Genomic DNA, 19639 nt, shown 5'->3' with positions numbered 1-19639 from the left:
GTCCAACCATTGTTACTTCATTAGAATGGTTACAGCAAATGTTGGTACTTAACAAAGAGCAGGTTTTGTAATTTTGTGTAAAAGAAGAATATGAGGATGTTATACTTAATTAAACCTTGCATTTCTAGTTTGGTATAGATGCAGACTTGAGCAAAGCTGGTGAGATCCACATGCATTTCCCAGTTGGAGCCATAAGCAAAGATGGCCCCTCAGCAGGAGTCACTATCATCACAGTTCTTGTGTCCCTCCTTTCTGGGAGGTGTGTCAGACCTGATGTAGCTATGACTGGAGAAATCACATTGAATGGTATTGTGCTTCCGGTAAGGATTTTCAGGAATATAACTTCATAGTGTTATGTGATGGATACTTGGTTCAGAGTAACTTAGATGAGACATATCAGTGCTCAGTAGATTTTGTTTTTCAGATCCTGCAAGTTGTATTGAACTCTAATGATTCATAATTCTTTTGAAAATGTACCTCAGAAATTAATCAAAGTATTTTGCTTTAATAAATCTGCTTAGCTACAGTGGTAAGAACAGATCATAGTTTCTAAGCATAAAAGTTCCACATATTTAATTGTGAGGATGCAGTGAGTAGAAAATCTTTGCAAAAGTATAATAGTGTAATAGACTACCAAATTCTGAACTCCACCAAACTCACCCCAGAAATCAACTTAGAGATATCACTCCCAAGACAAAGAACAGATGCTGACCACCATTTTCTGATCTTCTATCCACTGCATGTTACCTCATGTCACACCATCACCCTAAATGTGTGATGCCATGCATTAAAAAACAAAAACAAAAAACAGATGTTGACAATCATTTTCTGATCTTTCTTCTATCCACTGCATGTTACTTCATGTCACACATGTGTAATGCCATGCATTTAAAAAAAAAAAAGGTAAATCAGGTGAGTTCTTTAAGCACTTAATTCTGACAGCACCATTGGAGTGGCTGAGGGGAGGGGGAGCTTGACTCATTATTGGAGGGCTCAATTTGAGCCCCTCCCCAAAGCCCCCCCTTGACACTGCTACTGTATGAGAGACATATACTGTACTGTATATAATAGGTATGGGGTAGTGCGAGAGGTAAATGCAAGGGTAGTGGGTCAGGGATTGGAGATGGTTAAAGAAAATAGAGAGAAGTGGGAGGGGAGCCAGCTGTTGTTTGCGGATGACACTGCGCTTGTGGCAGGATCAGAGGAGGGATTGAGGAAGTTGGTGACAGAGTTTGGGAGAGTGTGTGATAGAAGAAAGCTGAAGATAAATGTGGGTAAAAGTAAGGTGATGAGATGTACAAGGGGTGAAAGTGGCAGTAATCTGGAAGTGAGCATTAAGGGAGAGCAACTGGAGGAAGTGGATAGTTTTAGATACTTGGGTGCAAATGTGGCAGGAAAAGGTGGAGTAAAGGTGGAGGTAGAATGTAGATTGAGAGAAGCGAGTAAATGCCTTGGTGGATTAAAAAGTGTAATGAGGAATAGAAATTTGGGAATGGATGCTATGAGGAGACTGTATGAAGGAGTGATTGTGCCAACAGCACTGTATGGAGCAGAAACATGGAACATAAGAGAGGAAGAGAGAAGGAGCTTGAATGTGTTTGAGATGAAGTGTCTGAGAAGTATGATTGGGATTACTAGGCTAGATAGAGTGAGAAATGAGGAGGTGAGGAGGAGAACAGGGGTGGAAAGGGAGTTGGGAGATAGGGTTGATGAAAGAGTATTAGGATGATTTGGACACATGGAAAGAATGAGTGAAGAAAGACTAGTAAAGGAGGTATGGAAGGCAGATGTGGAGGGAGTGAACATGAGGGGACGTCCTAGGATGAGTTGGATGGATGGGGTGAGGGGGGCTTTGGGGAAGAGGGGAATGTCTGTTGAGGAAGGACGGGAGAGGACAGAAGACAGGGGTGAATGGAGAATGATTGTATATGGAAGATGTTGTGATGCATGAGGTGGAATGGACGGGGGGATGGGGGGTGAGGTAGTGTGTGTGAGCAAAATTTTGACGCAGCCTGAAGGGATTTCTCCCCGTCCTCTCCTTTATGTGGGGGGACGGAGAGGGGGGGTCACCGATTTAATGAAGCGTCCTTGCTGTGGATGTGCTGTGTCTTGCGACACTGCTTCTGAGGTGCTAAGATGGGAGGGAGGGTGGAGGGGTGTGGAGTGTTTTCAGGGATGGAATGGGTGGGAATGATTTTATGCCTTTTCCTTTTAGGCTACCTCCCTAGTAAGGGGGAAAAAGCCTTGGTATATGTATGTATGTATGTATGTATATGATATTACTACCACCATTGACATGTAAAAGTTATGCAGCCATAATTAGGTAGATTTTATGATAATTTCATTTCTGTCCATTTTTTCTTTTGTATTGCAGGTTGGTGGTATAAAAGAGAAAATATTAGCTGCTCATCGAGCTGGCCTTACAATTGTGATCATCCCAGTTGGGAATAAAAAGGACATCAGTGAGCTTCCAAAGTCTGTCCTTGTGAGTCATTAAGAAGTTTGTTCAAATATTTGTTCATTGTATCTAAAGTAGGTGTCATTTATCTCAAAACTGAGTGTTCCCTTCAGTTTTATATTTTAACACTGCATTTCTGTAGTTTTACATAAAAGGAACTCTCCTCTTCAGGAGGAGGGAGGCCAAGTCAAAGAATACACTGACTACATGCACAATTAAAACCAATGTAAAAACATTCTCCATCCCCATCCCTCATGAATGAAGATTCATCACTATCCCCTGCCATACTACCTGGTTTTAAAGGCTAGGTACAACATTTCCTCATCAGGGCTTAACAACTGAAGCTAGTCTACCCCCATTGCTTCCTCACATGGCAATGCCCTTCCTCATCCTCTCAAAATAATTGATGAAGCAAATGAGAACATCTATTCAGGCCACATCATCCTTTCATATATTCACCCCTGTCATTTGCACTCTTTCCCAGTTTAACAGACAACCAATCAATCAATCCATTGCCCCAGGTCTCTTGCAAGAAACCCAGGTAACTTCCACTAGCCACCAGACTGGCCCATAACTCACTCATGGAAGAAATATTGTGTAGTTGTCTGGGTATGGCTAGGGTGGGGCAGTGTATGTTGAGATGTTCAGTGTTTTGTGTGATGGTTGCATTTGGGTCTGTTTGTGTCTATACCCAAGCCTATTCTGGTACTTAGTACTGGATGGTGACCTGAATGCAAGCATGCTGTGGTTCTTGCTTCTCTTGGGAGGGATTTCCTTGTGGGGCAGATGGAAAAGGGAGCTTGGTCAGTCATGAAGAGTTTGATTTGTTATCTGAGTTTGAATGTATGTTGTGGTAAGGTGGTAGGTTATTGTAAACTTGAAGTATTTTTTTTTTATTGTTTTTGTGTGATGTAATAAGGTGCGTCAGTTAGGTTGAAGGCCCTTGCATAAATTGTGTTCCTATCATTTGTATGTGGTGTTCTAAGGATGGGATTCTGGTTTCTGTGTGTAAAATATTGTGTTGGGGTTGTTTGGGTGCATCCTGTCATTATTTTCAGTGCTCTTTTTTGTACAATATTTAATATTTTCCAGATTTTGGGAACTATGCTATGGAAGCATAATCAAGTGTGGTTCTAAAGAACTAAAGAACTGTTTGTATACTGTGCTTAGAGTTTTCTTCTGCTGTAACAAAGCCTCTGCTTATGATTTATGTGAATATGTTTATTTTCACTTTCACTGTTAGATCTTTGATCTGTGGGCTGGAGGCCATGAATTAAAAGTGAGTTTTGGGTCACTTGTTATGGAAAGTGTACTGGTGGTATAATTGGAAATGTGCTGGCTTCATATTCTCTTAGTTGTGGGTTTGAATACCACATTCCTCTCCAATTCTTACTGGTATTTGTTACCTGTCCCAAGAGTCCAAGTGCATAAGGCAAAGGTAACTGCCTCAGCCAAAGCTACACACCTCCTTGCATAGGCTTATCACCTTATTTCCAGTGGAAGGGTGTGGCCACTTAATTTTACTGTTGGATGTTTCTTGATTCATAAGTGTCTGGAGAAAGCAGTGTTACTGATGATTTCATGGGTGAGGTTTCCATTTTATTATTACTAAGATATTATTCTAGTTTGTCTAAATAAGCTTGAGTGTTCTTTGCTTCTATTTTGTAGTTGCTCTTCTGGGTTATTATCCTAAGGTCATCTACATAGATGAGTACTTTGGTATCGTATTCTGGATATGATGTTGGGAGATTACTTGTTTAGAAGTTGAATAGCATAAGTAAGAGTATTGCTTTATGGGGGACTTCCTTGAACAGTCTTTGGTCATGGAATTTTTGCTGTCATGGATTACTCTGCAATATCTGCTTGCTTTGATAGCCATTTCTTGTTCTTGTGGATATCTGTCACCATTACCTTCTTTTGATAGTATATGTCTGGGAATTTTATCACATGCCTTGTTTATGTCTGTTGCTACTATAACCATTCTTTATGGTGGTGGATTCTTGTTGAATCCCTCCAGCATTCATTAGGTGATTTTTATAAGAAGTGTGGTGGAATCCATGTTGGTTTGTGGAGGTGGGTAGATTTGTTGTTTCTGCTTCTAATCTTTCCATCAGCTTGGATATGGTAGATGGTAGTGAGTTGGCTTGTAGGGTGCTGAGTTTTCAGGTAGTCTGTCATGATCTGTCGTGTTTTTTATTAATTGTTCCAAATCTGGCCACAATTTGAACACTCCCATCAGTTCACTGCCAGCATGCCTATTTTTCCTTTATATCAGTTAATTCTTCTCCCTCTGGGATGAAACAAAGGCAAAATATAATTGTTTTACTTATGCAATGATACAAGGGATGAGAATGAGGGTGCAAGAGGATATAGCATGCAACCCTCTTAATATATGTGGCACTCACAGATGCTGATGGCATGGATACCATGATTTCTGTATCTATAAGTCTAGTCTGTATTTCTGTTTACATGTCTTCACATACTCATCTCATTTCTTTATTTTGTGTGAGGAAGGAGTACAATTTCTCATTAGCTACCTATCTAAATCCTACTTGGTAATACATTCATAAATCATCATGGCACTATTTCCTTGTGCCATCATCATCCACAAGATCTCCATTAACCTCTGACCCCCAGTGGGTTGTGTCCATTCTTTGTGCTTCTCCACTGCAACTTAACATGATTTTCTCCTTGGGAAGTCTGTAGCTAAAAATCTTAATTTTAGTTTTTCTACAGTCCTACATTTTATGGTGTTTATGGCACTATGTCATACTAGTTGTGACCATATAGATTTGAAGTGGCACACAAGACATCGAGCATGAATATTACACAACACATTATGTGGCACATCACAACACATTATGTGACATAGTTCATTACATTTCAATATGGGTATTGTATGGGCTCTTTTCCAGATTGTTGGAATTTCATAGTGCATTTAAAAGCAATTGAAAGTATCATTCAAGGCCCTTCTTGAATTTATTGTGTGAGTTTTTCAATTTCTTTATTGCTGTTTCCATATCTTTGTTGGAGAAGGGTGATGATGGTGGTGGTGTTGGAGGGGTTGTCATATATTTTCCAATTGTTTTTTCTCTTGTTGATTATTTTTGTGATATTTGTTTATTTGCAGTACCAGTTCTTTTTCTTGTTTTGTTGGGTTTTTGCTTTTAAGTGTCTCCTTTTTGAGGGTAGCTTTCCTCTGTGAGTAATTAGGGTTGTATATTTTTCTGTAGTCTCTTAGAATATATCGCTTGCTGGCTTTCTGAATGGTTACTACTATCTCATCTGTTGCTTTCTCAGTGAATAAAATCTGGTCTATATTGATTTTATGACAGGGTAGACAGGAAGGCACTGTGCGAGGTTTTGCAGATATATAGAATTGGAGGAAAGCTGTTAAGGGCAGGCAAGAATTTTTATGAGAGTAGTAGAGCTTGTGTTAGAATTAGTAATGGGAGTGAGTACTTTGAGGTAAAGGTAGGACTTTGTCTGGGTGTCATGTTGCCATGGTTTTTTAGTATGGATTTACCTAGTTGTATTATATGGGAATCGGAGCTATGCTCGTGGTGACCCGTTTTTTGTATCTTGCCAGATCAAGTTTGTTCTTAAATTCTTGTATTATGTTTGCACACACTATTTTTTCATCCAATTTGTTCCATATATCTATCACTCTGTGTGGGAAGCTGTTCTTTTTCAGGTCTCCTTTGTATCTATCCTTTTTGAGTTTCATTGCATGTCCTCTTGTTTTTCCTCTGTCCCACTTTAATAAGCCCTCTCTATCAAGGCGTTCTTTGCCTTTCATAATTCTTTATATAGTTAGTAGATCCCCTCGTTCTCTTCTTTGTTCCAGGGTTGGCAATTCCAGTTCGGCCCGTCTTTGTTCATATGTCTGGTTTGAAAGTGTTGGGGGCATCTTTGTCGTTGCTCTTTGTATTCTTTCTAATTTTCTTATATTCTTTTTTGTACTGGGTGACCATATCAGCTCTGCATATTCCAGTTTTGGCCTTATCAGTGTTTGTAAGATTTTCTTGATCATTTCCATATCCAGGCATTTAAAGGCCACCTTTATTGATCTCAACAAATTGTATGTTTCTCCAACTATTTTATTTATATGTTTATCTGGCAACATGTCTTTGGTGATGATTACTCTTAGGTCCCTTTCAGAATTTACTTTATTTACTTCTTTTCCATCAATTTTATACTGTCCTGATATTCTCTTCTTGCTTTTTCTAAATTCAATTATACAGCACTTTTTGATGTTGAATTCTACCTCCCATCTCTTGCTCCACTCTGAGATTTTGTTCAGAGCACTCTGTAATGAGTCACAGTCTATTTCCGAGTTTATTCTCTTTAATGATTTTGCGTCATCCGCAAAGCAGTTCATGTAACTTTCAATGCCTTCGTGCATGTCATTTACATATATAGCAAACATTATCGGAGCTAGTACTGACCCCTGTGGGACGCCACTACTCATTTTGTCCCATTTTGAATATTTGTTTCTGAGCACCACTCTCATTTTTCTTCCAAATAGGAAGTCCTCCATCCAGTTCAATAGTTTTTCATGTATGCCTCCTATTGTTTCCAGTTTATATAGCAATTTTCTGTGTGGTACCTTATCAAATGTCTTTTGTAAGTCCAGGAAGGCACAGTCTGCCCAGCCATCCCTTTCTTGCAATATATCTATTAATCTTGAATAGAAACAAATTAAATTAGTGGTACATGATCTTCCTTTTCTGAATCCAGATTGCCTCGGGTTCAGTATATTCTCCTCCAGATATTTTGTCCATCTATCTTTGATGATTCTCTCACAAATTTTAACTATTGTACTCATTAGGGACACCAGTCTATAATTTGTTGGGCCTTCCTTATTTCCCCCTTTATATATTGGCATTTTTCCAGTCTCCTGATAGTTTTCCTTCTTTGAGTGAGCATTCAATAATTTTGTATATTTTTCCTGTTAGTTTGTCTATACATTCCTTCAGTATCCAGTGAGCAACTCCGTTAAGGCCATGGGTGGTTTGGGAGGTAAATGCAAGGGTAATGTGTTGGTTAAAGAAAATGGAGAAAAGTAGGAGGTAAGCCAGTTGTTGTTTGCTGACGATACTGCATTTGTGGCAGGATCAGAGGGGGGATTGAGAAACTTAGTGATGGAGTTTGGGAAGGTGTGCAAGAGGAGAAAGTTGAAGGTAAATGTGGGTAAATAGAAGGTGATGAGACGTACAAGCGGAGAGGATGGCAGCAGTTTGGAAGTGAGTATTAAAGGAGAGAGGCTGGAGGAAGTGGATTATGTTAGATACTTGGGGCCACATGTAGCAGGAAAGGGAGTAGAGGTGGAGGTAGATTGTAGATTGAGAGAAGCAAGTAAGTGCCTCTGACCCAGGCAGTGAGTGGAAAAAGCCTTTGGTATATGTATATATAACAAAGGTCAGATAAACTAATCAGAAATAAATTGTCATAGTTTAACCACTTCCATACGGTGACGCCTACGTAGGCGTCATGAGGAGCAAGTGGGTACGGGATGATGCCTACGTCGGCGTCTTGATTATATTTATTGTAGTCGTACCTACGTAACCTCCATTCTCTCTAAACTGGCTTCATCATATTTTCTATGGTTATCAAAATTCACAGGTGAAAGAGAACGAACGATTGAGCACTGACTTTATTTTTTATAATGCGATTATTATGACGCAACATCGCACATTGGGCAGCTAATGCTGCCAGACGTGCGATGTGCCTCGGAGTGAAGAGGTTGTCTTAAAGTCATTAGGTATAGCTGAAAAAGGTACAAAGTCAGAAAGTAGAAAGAATAGGAAAAAAAGAAATGGATAACTCAGGGAGACTACTTAAGCAGAGGACAAACAGGAAAGAGAGGTCAGAGAGAGATGAGTAATGCAAGGGCTGTGGGAGCAGGAACATATAGTGTCTAGTGTATGAACTTATATTTTCATTTTCAGAAGTGTCTTAAAATCTTCCAACATAGTAAAAGCATATACTGTAATAAGAGAAATGAAACCCAAGGTATACTGCAACCTAACATTATTCACTCATTGACTGGAGTAACTTTTAATGATGTGCTGTTGTCAGTTCAATATACCTACAGCTACTCCCACAAGGTGGGCCTCATCAGTGCGGCCTGACCAGAAGTAGGTGTAACCTTCACTACTAATCTCACCACTGCCTGGTCTTTTCACCTTTGAAAGAGCCACTTTATCCAATCTAAACTTCCTGTGCTGGGCTGATAAAGGGTAGTCAATTGTCCTGGGAGAGTGAAAGAATACTCCAGGTGCTCACATGGAGAGCTCATATTCATGTTGAGTCTGGTTCAACATGTTTGTGCTTTATTTGCAACACTGGCAAACTACCTACACAGTGGGTTTGGTGATTTTGACAGGGTCTCAGGTTGCTCATTTGCCCCCACCATACATGTTATTCATAGTTGCCATATGCCTATGTCTATGATTTGGAGACTAATCTCCACCAAAAGAACACTAATAGCTTTCAACTTGTACCACCTCTTATTTTACTGCCTTGAATTTTACCTTTATTCTATGACTATACTTTTTCTGTCTCAGTATTGTCCAAAGTATAGAAGGACTGAGTATAAGCAGTGAAATATAATACTGGACCAAAGAGGTTAGATACTGGACCTTTTACAGTTGCCTAGGCACTAAAGGCTTATTCCCCCATATAAAGGATATAGCCAGCCAAGGCATCCACCCACATTTGTTTCCCTTTCATCTTAGCTCTTCATGGATGAAGGATCATCCCTGTCTTCTGCCCATTGCCTAGGTCAGAGGCAGTGCAGCAAAGTATAGCACATCCACAGCAGTGTTGCAAGACACAGCACATCCCATTTACTTGGCAGCCCTCCCTCCTTGTCACCTCATGCAAAAATAGAGAAGATGGAGAAATCTCTTTGGGCCACATCAGTTTATTGTCCATTCACAACCATTCTTCACTTATACTTATCTCTTGCCTTCTCCCTTCCTGTTAAACAGACATTCCCCTTTTACTCAAGAACCCCTCCACACCCTTGATCCCCACCTCCCCAAAGTTACAATTGTAGTGTGAAAATTATAACATCTTTTAATACTTTTTAATTGCAACCTGTAAGTCAAATTTCATATCACAATAAAAATATTATCCACTCAAACATCATGTAGGATAGTTATTTACATTATAAATTTAATTGTCAAAATATGTATATAACACTGCGATGAACAACAATCTTCATTATCCTGTGTAGTCATACTTATACAAAAGCATTTGATTATGGTAGCAAAGTTTGATCTGAATCACATTTTCTTCCATGACTTCACAGGATGAAGTTGAAGTGGTCCTAGTCAACACAGTTGATGAAGTTCTCCAAGCAGCTTTCCAAGATGGCTTTCCACATGTTTATGATCTAGGTGATGATACACCAACAGTCACAAGTAAACTTTAAATCTTGGTAGAGGTGATTTACATATCACCTTTTTTTATATGTCTATTAAATGTGGTGCTTATTGTCACAAAGGACAAATTTCTGTCAGCTATTATTACAGATCATATTTTGCTTTTAGATCATCCAGTTGTCACTGAGCAGTTTTGTTATACATTGAGAAACTATTTAATTTGAATGGATATTATGCAAATTTCATGCTTCATTCTGGAGCAGTTTATGAAACAATGCCAATTGTGATATTTTCATAGGGTATGCAGAATTGTGGTGGGAATCTTTCTTTAGGGTGTTCATACAGGAAACAAATATTAAATCAAAATTGTATTCCTAATATCTTAATGTATTTGAGCAATGTTCTTATGTACATGGCACTTATAAGTTGTATAACCTGTAAGCATAGCTGATGTATAGGCCAGTTTTCCATTCAAGTTGATTATAAAAGTGATAGCATTATAAATATCTTGGATAGTCTTTATGAATGTTTATGTTCTGGGACATTATTTATGTAATATTTTGTGAATAAATTTAATTTGTAAAGTCTTGTATATTATTTGTATCAAAGGTTGGCTGAATCAAAGCACATACCTGCATCCTAAACAAATAAAACCCATTCAGCCCTCCCTTGCACCTTTGTAATGAAGGTGTACACACCACGATCATCACCTGGCATGGAATGTGCATGATGTCACCCATGATCTGACGCTTCTCTGCCAGTGTGACCCTGCTTGACCTAACCCAACCTAACCCAGTGCAATTATATAATTATGCACCACGCCAGAGAGCAACGGGAGGATCCTGAAACACTTGCCTACAGGACATCCATCACGTCCCTTGAGTGGCAAGACATTCCTTTTCACGACAACCACACCATCCTCTGCGACATCAGTACCGGCCGCCTTGGACCCCTCATCCCAGCTGCCTTCTGACATCATATGTTCAATTTAATACACGGCCTGTCTCACCCTTCAGGGCGTGTCACTGCGAAGCTCCTGAAGCAGAAATTCATCTGGCACAGCATCTCCAAGGACGCAAAGGAGTGGGCCAGATCCTGCATTGCCTGCCAGCAAAGCAAAATTCTTTGCCACAGTGAATCAGGCATCAGATCATTCCATCAGCCCCGACGACGCTTTGCACATATTCATGTCAACATCATCGGCCCACTCCCCCCCCCGTCGGAAGGCCATCATTACCTCTTCACCGCCATTGATAGATTGACCCGCTGGTTGGAGGCCATCCCCATGAAGGATAGTACTGCCTCATCCTGCACTACAGCATTTCTCAGTGGATGGATCGCCAGATTTGGCCTCCCGGAACACGTCACCTCCGACCAAGGAACTTGCTTCACGTTGTGGCTGTGGCACTCCCTCGCTGAACTCCTGGGTACTACAGTCCACCACACTACCTCCTACAACCCTGCAGCCAATGGCATGGTCAAGCGAACCCACCGCTCACTCAAAGCATCTCTTATGGCACACTGCAGCAATGGCTCCTGGCTACCCCAACTACCATGGATACTCCTTGGCCTTCAGACAGCCATCAAGGATGACCTCAACGTGTCTCCAGCAGAGATGGTCCTCAGCCAAACCCTCATTGTGCCCGCAGAATTCTTCCCTCCACAGGATTCTCCTGAGAGCATGCAGCAGCTGCGACGCACTGTCGGCAAATTTGCCCCATGTGTGCTGACACATCACCGGGAGGTCTACACATTGACACACGCTTTCCTGAGGACGGACGCTTACACCCCACCACTCACCCGTCCCTACACTGGCCCCCATCTTGTCCTTACATAAGGACAAGACCTTCCGCATCTCCATCTCCAGCAAGCCAGAATGGGTTTCTAACAACTGCCTAAAACCAACACTCCGCCCACCAAATTCTCGCATGCAGGATGCCCTCTGAAGCCAAGGCAATTTTGAGAGGGGAACATTGTACACACCACGATCATCACATGGCATGGTATGTGCATGATGTTGCCCTCGATCTGACGCTTCTCTGCCAGTGCGACCCTGCTTGACCTGACCTAACCTAACCCAGTGCAATTATGTAATTACGCACCATGGGTAACTAACTACCCACATAGTATATATAGCAGCTTCCGCCGCATGTAAAATCAGTTCACACATACCTTACAAACTCACCAAATCCTCTTCCTCTTCACCAATAGTAGCATCGCTACAAAGGGTTGCCTAGTTCCTTGCCATGCTGCTTTGGTCAAAAGCAATGCAGCAGGATCCAACCATCTTGTCTGACAATGGTTCTTGGTCTCTCCCATGGATCTCTCCGAGAAGAAACGTTAATTTTTTTTTTTTTTTTTTCTTTAAATCAGTACAATACTATTTCCACGAGGGGGCAGAGAGCGGGCGTTGCTGATTATGGTAAGTGAGGCAGCCTTGCTGTGAATGTACTGTGTCTTGCTGCATTGCATCTGACCCAGGGCAGTGGGTGGGCTACAGGGATAACACCTTCATCCATGAGGAGCTAAGATGAGGAGGAAAGGGTGGATGGAAGTAGAATGAGTGGGAGTGGGTACATTACTTTTGACTTGGCTACCTCCCATATGGGGGAAAAAAACCCTTGATATATAGATACATAGATGATACAATTTCTGTGTCACTGACTTATAATGTGAAGGAAGCAGTTGCTAGCTTTATGTGAAAAATGGAGGAAATATAGTCAAAGTTGGAGATTTATTAAAAGTGGGTAGTAGGTAAATTATTCTCTTTGGTAAATGTCTCATGGGACTACCATTTGCACATAAACATCATTGGTCCCACACACTATGATACAAGTCTTACATTATGGTCTCTGGATTGTATTTACCTAGTTGCAGTTTACAGGAAAGGAGCAACGCTCACTGGGTCTTGTCTCTTACTTTCCAATTTATCATACATAGCCTCAAATTCAGTGTACAGTTCCAAATTAATCTATATTCTTGATTTCCAATTATATTTAACCACTTCAGTACAACTCAAATTCTCATGCACAGCATCAGCTGCCATATGTAATGTGCATCACACAACTCACATTATAAAATATAAAGTCGCTGCTGTATTACTCATTCCCTTTTACTCTGAGTAATAATAAACACAGAAAACATTATCAAACCAGCTCACAGAATCCAGGGATAACTCATGTACAACTACAAAAAATTTATATAATCAAGATGCTGGCATCCTTGTGTACCCGCTCACACCTCATTACACCTATGTAGGCATCATTGTGCCGAAGTGGTTAAGTATGAATTAATGTGTTGTTCAAGCTTGGCCTATATCACCTTCTAAACTATGACAAGTATTTATACATATGAAAAACTATTTCTTCACATCCTTTAGACATGTATTTTTTCTTGAAATGTTTCCATCTCTTAAACCACATGGGCATGTTCAATATCTCACTCCACCTAATTCCTTCAATACCCATTGCCCACAAAATTTTAAGCCATCCCTAGTTGCCCTCCAAACCCCCCCCCCTCCACCCAAGTAGACATTTACCCACCATTCTTATTTTCTTCTTCCTTTTATTCCTCAGTTGTGAGTTAATGTCCTTCACCCAGCCAAATGTTCCATCTTATCCTTAACCTTTCCTATTCCCAGACATTTGGTCCACCTTCTCCTTAACCTTTCCTAATATTCAGTGACTCCCTTCCCTCCTCCCCCAGTTCTTCTTATTTAATTTCAGTCATGCATATTATAACTATGTACTTAAAAAGCTGTAACAATGGAAACATACTAATAATGGCTCCGTCCTCACATGGTGTTTATTTTGATAGACTTGTCAGCAACTGCCACTTTCATAGAACACACACACCACCATCACCTGTGCAAGCATGAGAAAACCCTCCTATCATGCAATGAGCTTGTGATGGACACATTATCAAGGGAGATGCCTAATATCACCATCCACTCACATAAACACCATACTCTTTATAATAAAACAATAAGACAGATATCAAAACCATACACCTTTTATAAACAAAATGTAATTTATAATTATGGTTTGGATAAATGTATGAAGTACACAAAGAAAACATTGTAATACCCTAGGCTACTAGGTGAATAGCATGAGGTCAGCAGTTCTGACCTAGGACACCCGAAGACCAGCAGTCAACTGGCAATCTGATAGACACAGTGCTAGCAATTGGGCATCACCCCAATTGTACTGTGTTGATTGATAGATTATACTTATAAAGATACTTTTATTTCTGTTGCATCCCCTGACAAGGGTACACCAGAATTTGGTGGCAGTGAGCTACCACATTCTCCAAAGTGCCTAGCCAGTCGACTTTTATTCAATATCACCAGCCTCCGTGATCATCAGAGCAAACGAGTGCAACACCACATTGAGAGTGAAGATTGACAGGACCCCCCCTGGCTCCCCATCTTCAAGGTTGGACCAATGCCACCCAACTACAATGCAACCCTACAAGTGCCACTAGGACACACCAGATTGACCACCATCTCATCACCACAAGATCCCTGACTCAACATCATCACCATTGTGAGACAATGCAGGGCATTACTCCTAACTTTGTACTCTGAATATCAACTGTCCACACGTATCACCTTCTTAGGGAAGGACAACTCAACCACCTCACCACTCATCTGCCACCCTCCGCCATTCATTAGACAACACCCACAAAGAACATGATTCATTGTGGAGGGTAAATACTACACTCACCTCTATTTTTTTTTTTTTTTTTTTAACAATTGTACCTTTCTCATACTACATTTAAAATGTCTCGTAAAAATTGGGATTGTGACTCCCAAACAAGTAGACTTGTGTCTTCTGTTGATGAGTGCCTTATCCCAGACCCCAACAATGTCTAACCCCTTGCCTAACCCTACCATTACCAACCCAAGTCAAACACCAGTCCCCCCCCCCTACTAACCCTCCTCCTGCCAATCCAAGCCAGGCAACAGGTTCCCAAATCATCCACCCTAACACCATCCCAGGCCAGGCACCTAACCCAACTGTCACCCAATCACCAATCCATAAACACTATACCCTCTCTATGTTATCTACTGACATACCAACCTTTGCTAAGTCCAGTGGTGTCACAATCCAAGAATACCTGGATGCATGCAGAGTTCACTTCACCAACTTCAACATCACAGATGAGAAACACAAAATCAACATCATACAACAACACATGAACCCAGGCGATGAATAAAAAACCCTCTCATTTCTCAGATCAAAGCTTGCCATGGGTATGACTTATGATGACTATTGCAATGAACTCAGACAAACCTATGAAGAATATCCATTGGCTGTTTAAATTTTTACAGTACACGAGACATCCCCCCCCCCTCATTCCTTGCTTCACCAAATTGCCTCACAGGTAGACAAAGTTTCCCAAGTGATGAGATCATCTCTGTCAAATGCCTCTCTTTGGGTTATGACAGATTCTCATAGAACTAAATGAATCAAAGTCAATGACATTAATTTTTTTTTTTAAATAGCAATGTACCTCATTGCCTTGCTCCCCAGATGTGAACAGGAAGCCCACCAACATAACCTAAAGATAAAGACACCATCCCTTGCCCCTGTGTCTTAGATATCATACAGAAATGTGGTATTCATAAATTCAGCCAGACATGTCCAGTCAGGATATACACTACGCCAGTCTTTTCGACCAAGCATACCCACCCACCTTCAGCACAAAATCCTTATGGGTAGGACAGCAAGGAACCACTAGTGCATCATACACCTTACAGATTCTCATGACACACAAAACTGTCACCTCAGCTCACATCATTTCTGGATTATTTCTGCAGCTTTGCCGTAACACAGACAAAGCTGCAGAAATAATCCAGCCATACCTTGATACACTCAACACATGGTACATCACAAACAGACTCAAAATAGCCCCAACCAAATCTACAGCAACACTTCTCACCAACTGGACAAAAGAACACAAATACATACCTCATCTCTACATCAACAACACTCTAATACCACACACAAACATACCGAAAATTCTTGGTGTAACATACGATACATCCATGTCTTTCAAACAACACATCACAAACATAAAAAACAAATGCACACCTAGATTTAACGCACCAAGTCAATCACTGGAACAACGTTTGGACAAAACAAAGAAACTAATACAACAATATACAAACAATGCATATGCTCAGTGATGAATTATGCGAGTCCTGCATGGGTTCCTAATCTCAGTGAGACACCACAACACCCTTCAAATCATACAAAACAAAGCTCTAAAAACAATTACAGGCTGCACAAATACAACACCTACAGACCATTTACACCATGAAACAAAAGTCCTCAAAGTCAAGGACCACCTTGACATGAGAGGCACACAAACACTTGCCGCAGCCACCACAAACACATCACACCCGCTACACTACATAGCAGAACACCCACACACACCAAGAAACATTAAAACAACACCCAAAGACCTGTATCACACACAGATACTCTCTTCTCTTCCTCCACAACCACCAAATACCAGCCTCCGGAAACATACTCATAATCATATCACTCACCGCTCCATTAACACACTGAAAGACAACACATTGCTGCATGCCAGACCCCCTGATATCCACCCTTCTGAATCCTCTCTCCCACGAAAGGACAGATTCCACCTGGCCAGACTGCGGTGCGGCCACCACCCGGCACTTCTAAGCTACCAGAAGAGGCTGGATGACCGCATTGTGAACAGCTGCCCAGGATGTAACACTTCACCCCATACCATACAACACATAATGGAAGACTACATTGTACACAATCATGCACGCAAACAACACAACATATACTCTATAAAGGATTTGTGGGAAAACCCAGTTTCGGCTGTGGCATTCCTTGGGGAGATGGGACTCCTCGGACAGACAGTCTAGGGAACGGCAACAACAACAACATCATGTCCCTCACAGAGCAGTTTCATCCAAAACAGGCATCACCCAAGGACACAACCTTGCTCCTTTGGGGAATACAAAAAGGCTTCATACCCCAAGACCCCCTAGCTCCTCATACTACGGGTGCACAGGCACTAACATTTCAAAGCATGGTCAGATACATAGTAACAACCTTCCTGATTGATACAGGCACAATGATTAATCTGTTACCAGAGGCCATAAGCATATCTCTTAAGGATATATTCCCTACTTCCCGATCTTCTCTTAAGAGATTGACGTTAGGCAGTTTCTCCCTTGATTTCTCCACCATTGCTCTCTCACTAAGTATAGGCCCATTCACTTAACCAAATTGCATCATTCATGTGGAAGAGTGGACGCTCAAATGTAATGCTATTCTAGGGCTGGAATTCCTGTCGGCATATAACATAAACATTCGAACAAAAGACACTAAATTTCAAATAGATGTAACAATACAGATGCTCCTCTACTTACGTTCATTCGTTTTACATTTTTCAATTTTACGTTTGAACCAACTAAAAAAAAATTGTAATTTTTTTTTTTTAGTTTAGCGCACTCTCCGTAGTACGAGACGTTCAAACAATACTTATGCATGATGCTGCGTCCATTGTTTACATGGCACAAACAACAGCCTGAATGTGCCTTGCCTCCTCTTCCTTCTCCACCATCTCACTTTATGTTGCTTGAATTTAATTTATTTGAAATTAATGTTATTATTTTACAATGTTATGTTTATAATTAATGATTTAGGGGTGTTTTATAAGATATGGTGATAGAATTTATGGATGTAAAGTACAGTATGAATGGTCATACATTACTGGAACGTACAGTAACAACTTACGTTTTCACATTACGTTCGGCTGTTCGGAATGTAACTAAAACATAAGTTGAGCGTGTGTAGTTGCCTTGCCAAACCCTGGCTCCCTAGTGGATGTTGTGACACCATACCCAGTACTGCACATTCCGCGCAAACCAAACATTACATTACATGCTCCCACGAGCTGATAAAACCCATATGCAAGCTGGACCCAGGTTCCTTACAACACACAGCCACAACACTTGATGAGGCCTTCACTCCAGACCTTCTCCCAATGAGACCTCATCCGTGACCTCCGATCCTATTAACCATTAAACCTTAGTGTTAGTGATATTGAGTCTCATTTTCCCTGGCTTGTCCGTACCGAACCAAACCACGACACTATCTCCCATTTTTTACGTTACTTGTTAGGTGCTCACTATTAGTTAAAAATTAATCCAGAGTATTCTCTCCCCTCGTAGGATCGGTAATCATTTGTTTTAGGAAATTATCCTGGACCACATCTAAGAAAAAAATTCGCTTCCTGATCTACTAAAATCTCCAAGTCAATGTTTCTACATACATACATATACCAAGGCTTTTTCCCCCTTACTAGGGAGGTAGCCAAAAAGGAAAAGGCATAAAATCATTCCCACCCATTCCATCCCTGAATACACTCCACACCCCTCCCATCTTAGCACCTCCTAGATGACGGGTCATCCCTGCACCCTGTCCACTGGCCTGGGTCAGAAGCAGTGTCGCAAGACACAGCAAGGCCGCTTCATTAAATCCCATGATCACAACTTTTGCAATGGGACGCCCTGCGAAATTCATGAATCAGGGAAACCGGCTGCTCATTGCTGAGGTTAGGTCTATATAGGACGCCAATAACAAGTTTCTTATTCTTGCCTATAATCTCCACTCGAACAGATTCTATACTATCCTCTTCAATCGAATTGTTGGTAATACAGTTTACTGTATTTCTAACGAAGTGCTACTCCTCCCCCACTCCTACCAACCCTATCCCCAAGAAAATAAATAATAAATTATATCCTTCTATCTCGATTTTCGGAAAGAAATGCCTATCAGCCATATTGATCCAGGATTCAGTAATAGCTACATCATCAAATATCTCTAAGCATGCTTTACCTCGCAGTAAATTTTATTACGCTTCTGCTGTTTGTATAGTAAACTTTTAGTTTATTCTCCCTCCACCTGATTTGGTGATTCTTTACAGTCCCTCACTGAGCTGTTTCTATTGCCTAAACTATATTCTGATGCTCCCCCCCCCCCATGTAATACATCCGAAAAGACTTTGCTCAAGGGATTCAGCAAGAAGCCAAAGTCCTCTGGACGACAAGTGCACCCCGTCCTTTGTATATACGAGTAGATGGTTCTTACCGTAAAAGCGATCCCAGTTATCGACAAATGCCCATCCTAGCCTTACAATATTTTGTCACCCTGCAATTCATTGAAATAGCCCTGAAATGTCACTTGCCTCCAACTCTACATCTTGGAAGGATTCCACATACAACAGGAACCCCTTATTCCTAGTCTGATCTAGCACATCCTGAAACTGTGCAAACAATTCCTCACTCCCTAACATACTTATGTCATTCCCATCAGCACTCAAATAAACGATGGGTTTCACACCCCCGACTATACACTCTTCACCTATCCTTGCCCCGTGGAAACACACCTGGGTCCTATGCTTCCTCTTTGTTGCAGAAGGCCCTTTCTAAATACCGCAGCTGGGTATCTCCTACAACCAAAATCTTACCTGTGGGCAGGGACCTAGTGACTGCCCTATCTTACTTCTCTTGCATTTTCTTCATTTTTTTTTTTTCTTGTAAACCCATTTCTCATATAAAGTTAAGAGATTCTGTGGGGCACCCTGGAGTGAATGAATGTAGGCCACCATTTGTGTAAAAATGATCTTGCATCCTCTGTATTTTTCTCCCATGAAGAGTCAAGGCATGTTCTGACTCGTACAGCTCCCCTTACAAGGTGGACAAGACCATTGGTGTGCATAAATTGAATGGGACGAGTTT

General features: G+C 41.0%; 1 protein-coding gene across 1 annotated transcript in view; it reads left to right on the top strand.

Annotated features, from left to right (window-relative positions):
• The window catches only part of LOC143035158 (lon protease homolog 2, peroxisomal-like), an 87775-nt gene extending 77369 nt beyond the window's left edge, over positions 1 to 10406 (top strand). Inside the window, exons 16-18 of the mRNA XM_076201792.1 lie at positions 129 to 320; positions 2375 to 2485; positions 9777 to 10406. Coding sequence (XP_076057907.1) covers positions 129 to 320; positions 2375 to 2485; positions 9777 to 9899 — 426 coding nt within the window. The 3' untranslated portion in view covers positions 9900 to 10406. The remainder of the gene's footprint in view (positions 1 to 128; positions 321 to 2374; positions 2486 to 9776) is intronic.
• Positions 10407 to 19639: the final 9233 nt, after the last annotated feature.

The sequence above is a fragment of the Oratosquilla oratoria genome, chromosome 18, assembly GCF_046742065.1.
Source record: "Oratosquilla oratoria isolate Oo_2021 chromosome 18, ASM4674206v1, whole genome shotgun sequence".
Lineage (NCBI taxonomy): Eukaryota > Metazoa > Arthropoda > Malacostraca > Stomatopoda > Squillidae > Oratosquilla > Oratosquilla oratoria.
The sequence above is the reverse complement of the archived record's forward strand: the minus strand, read 5'-3'. Positions and strand labels throughout refer to the sequence as shown.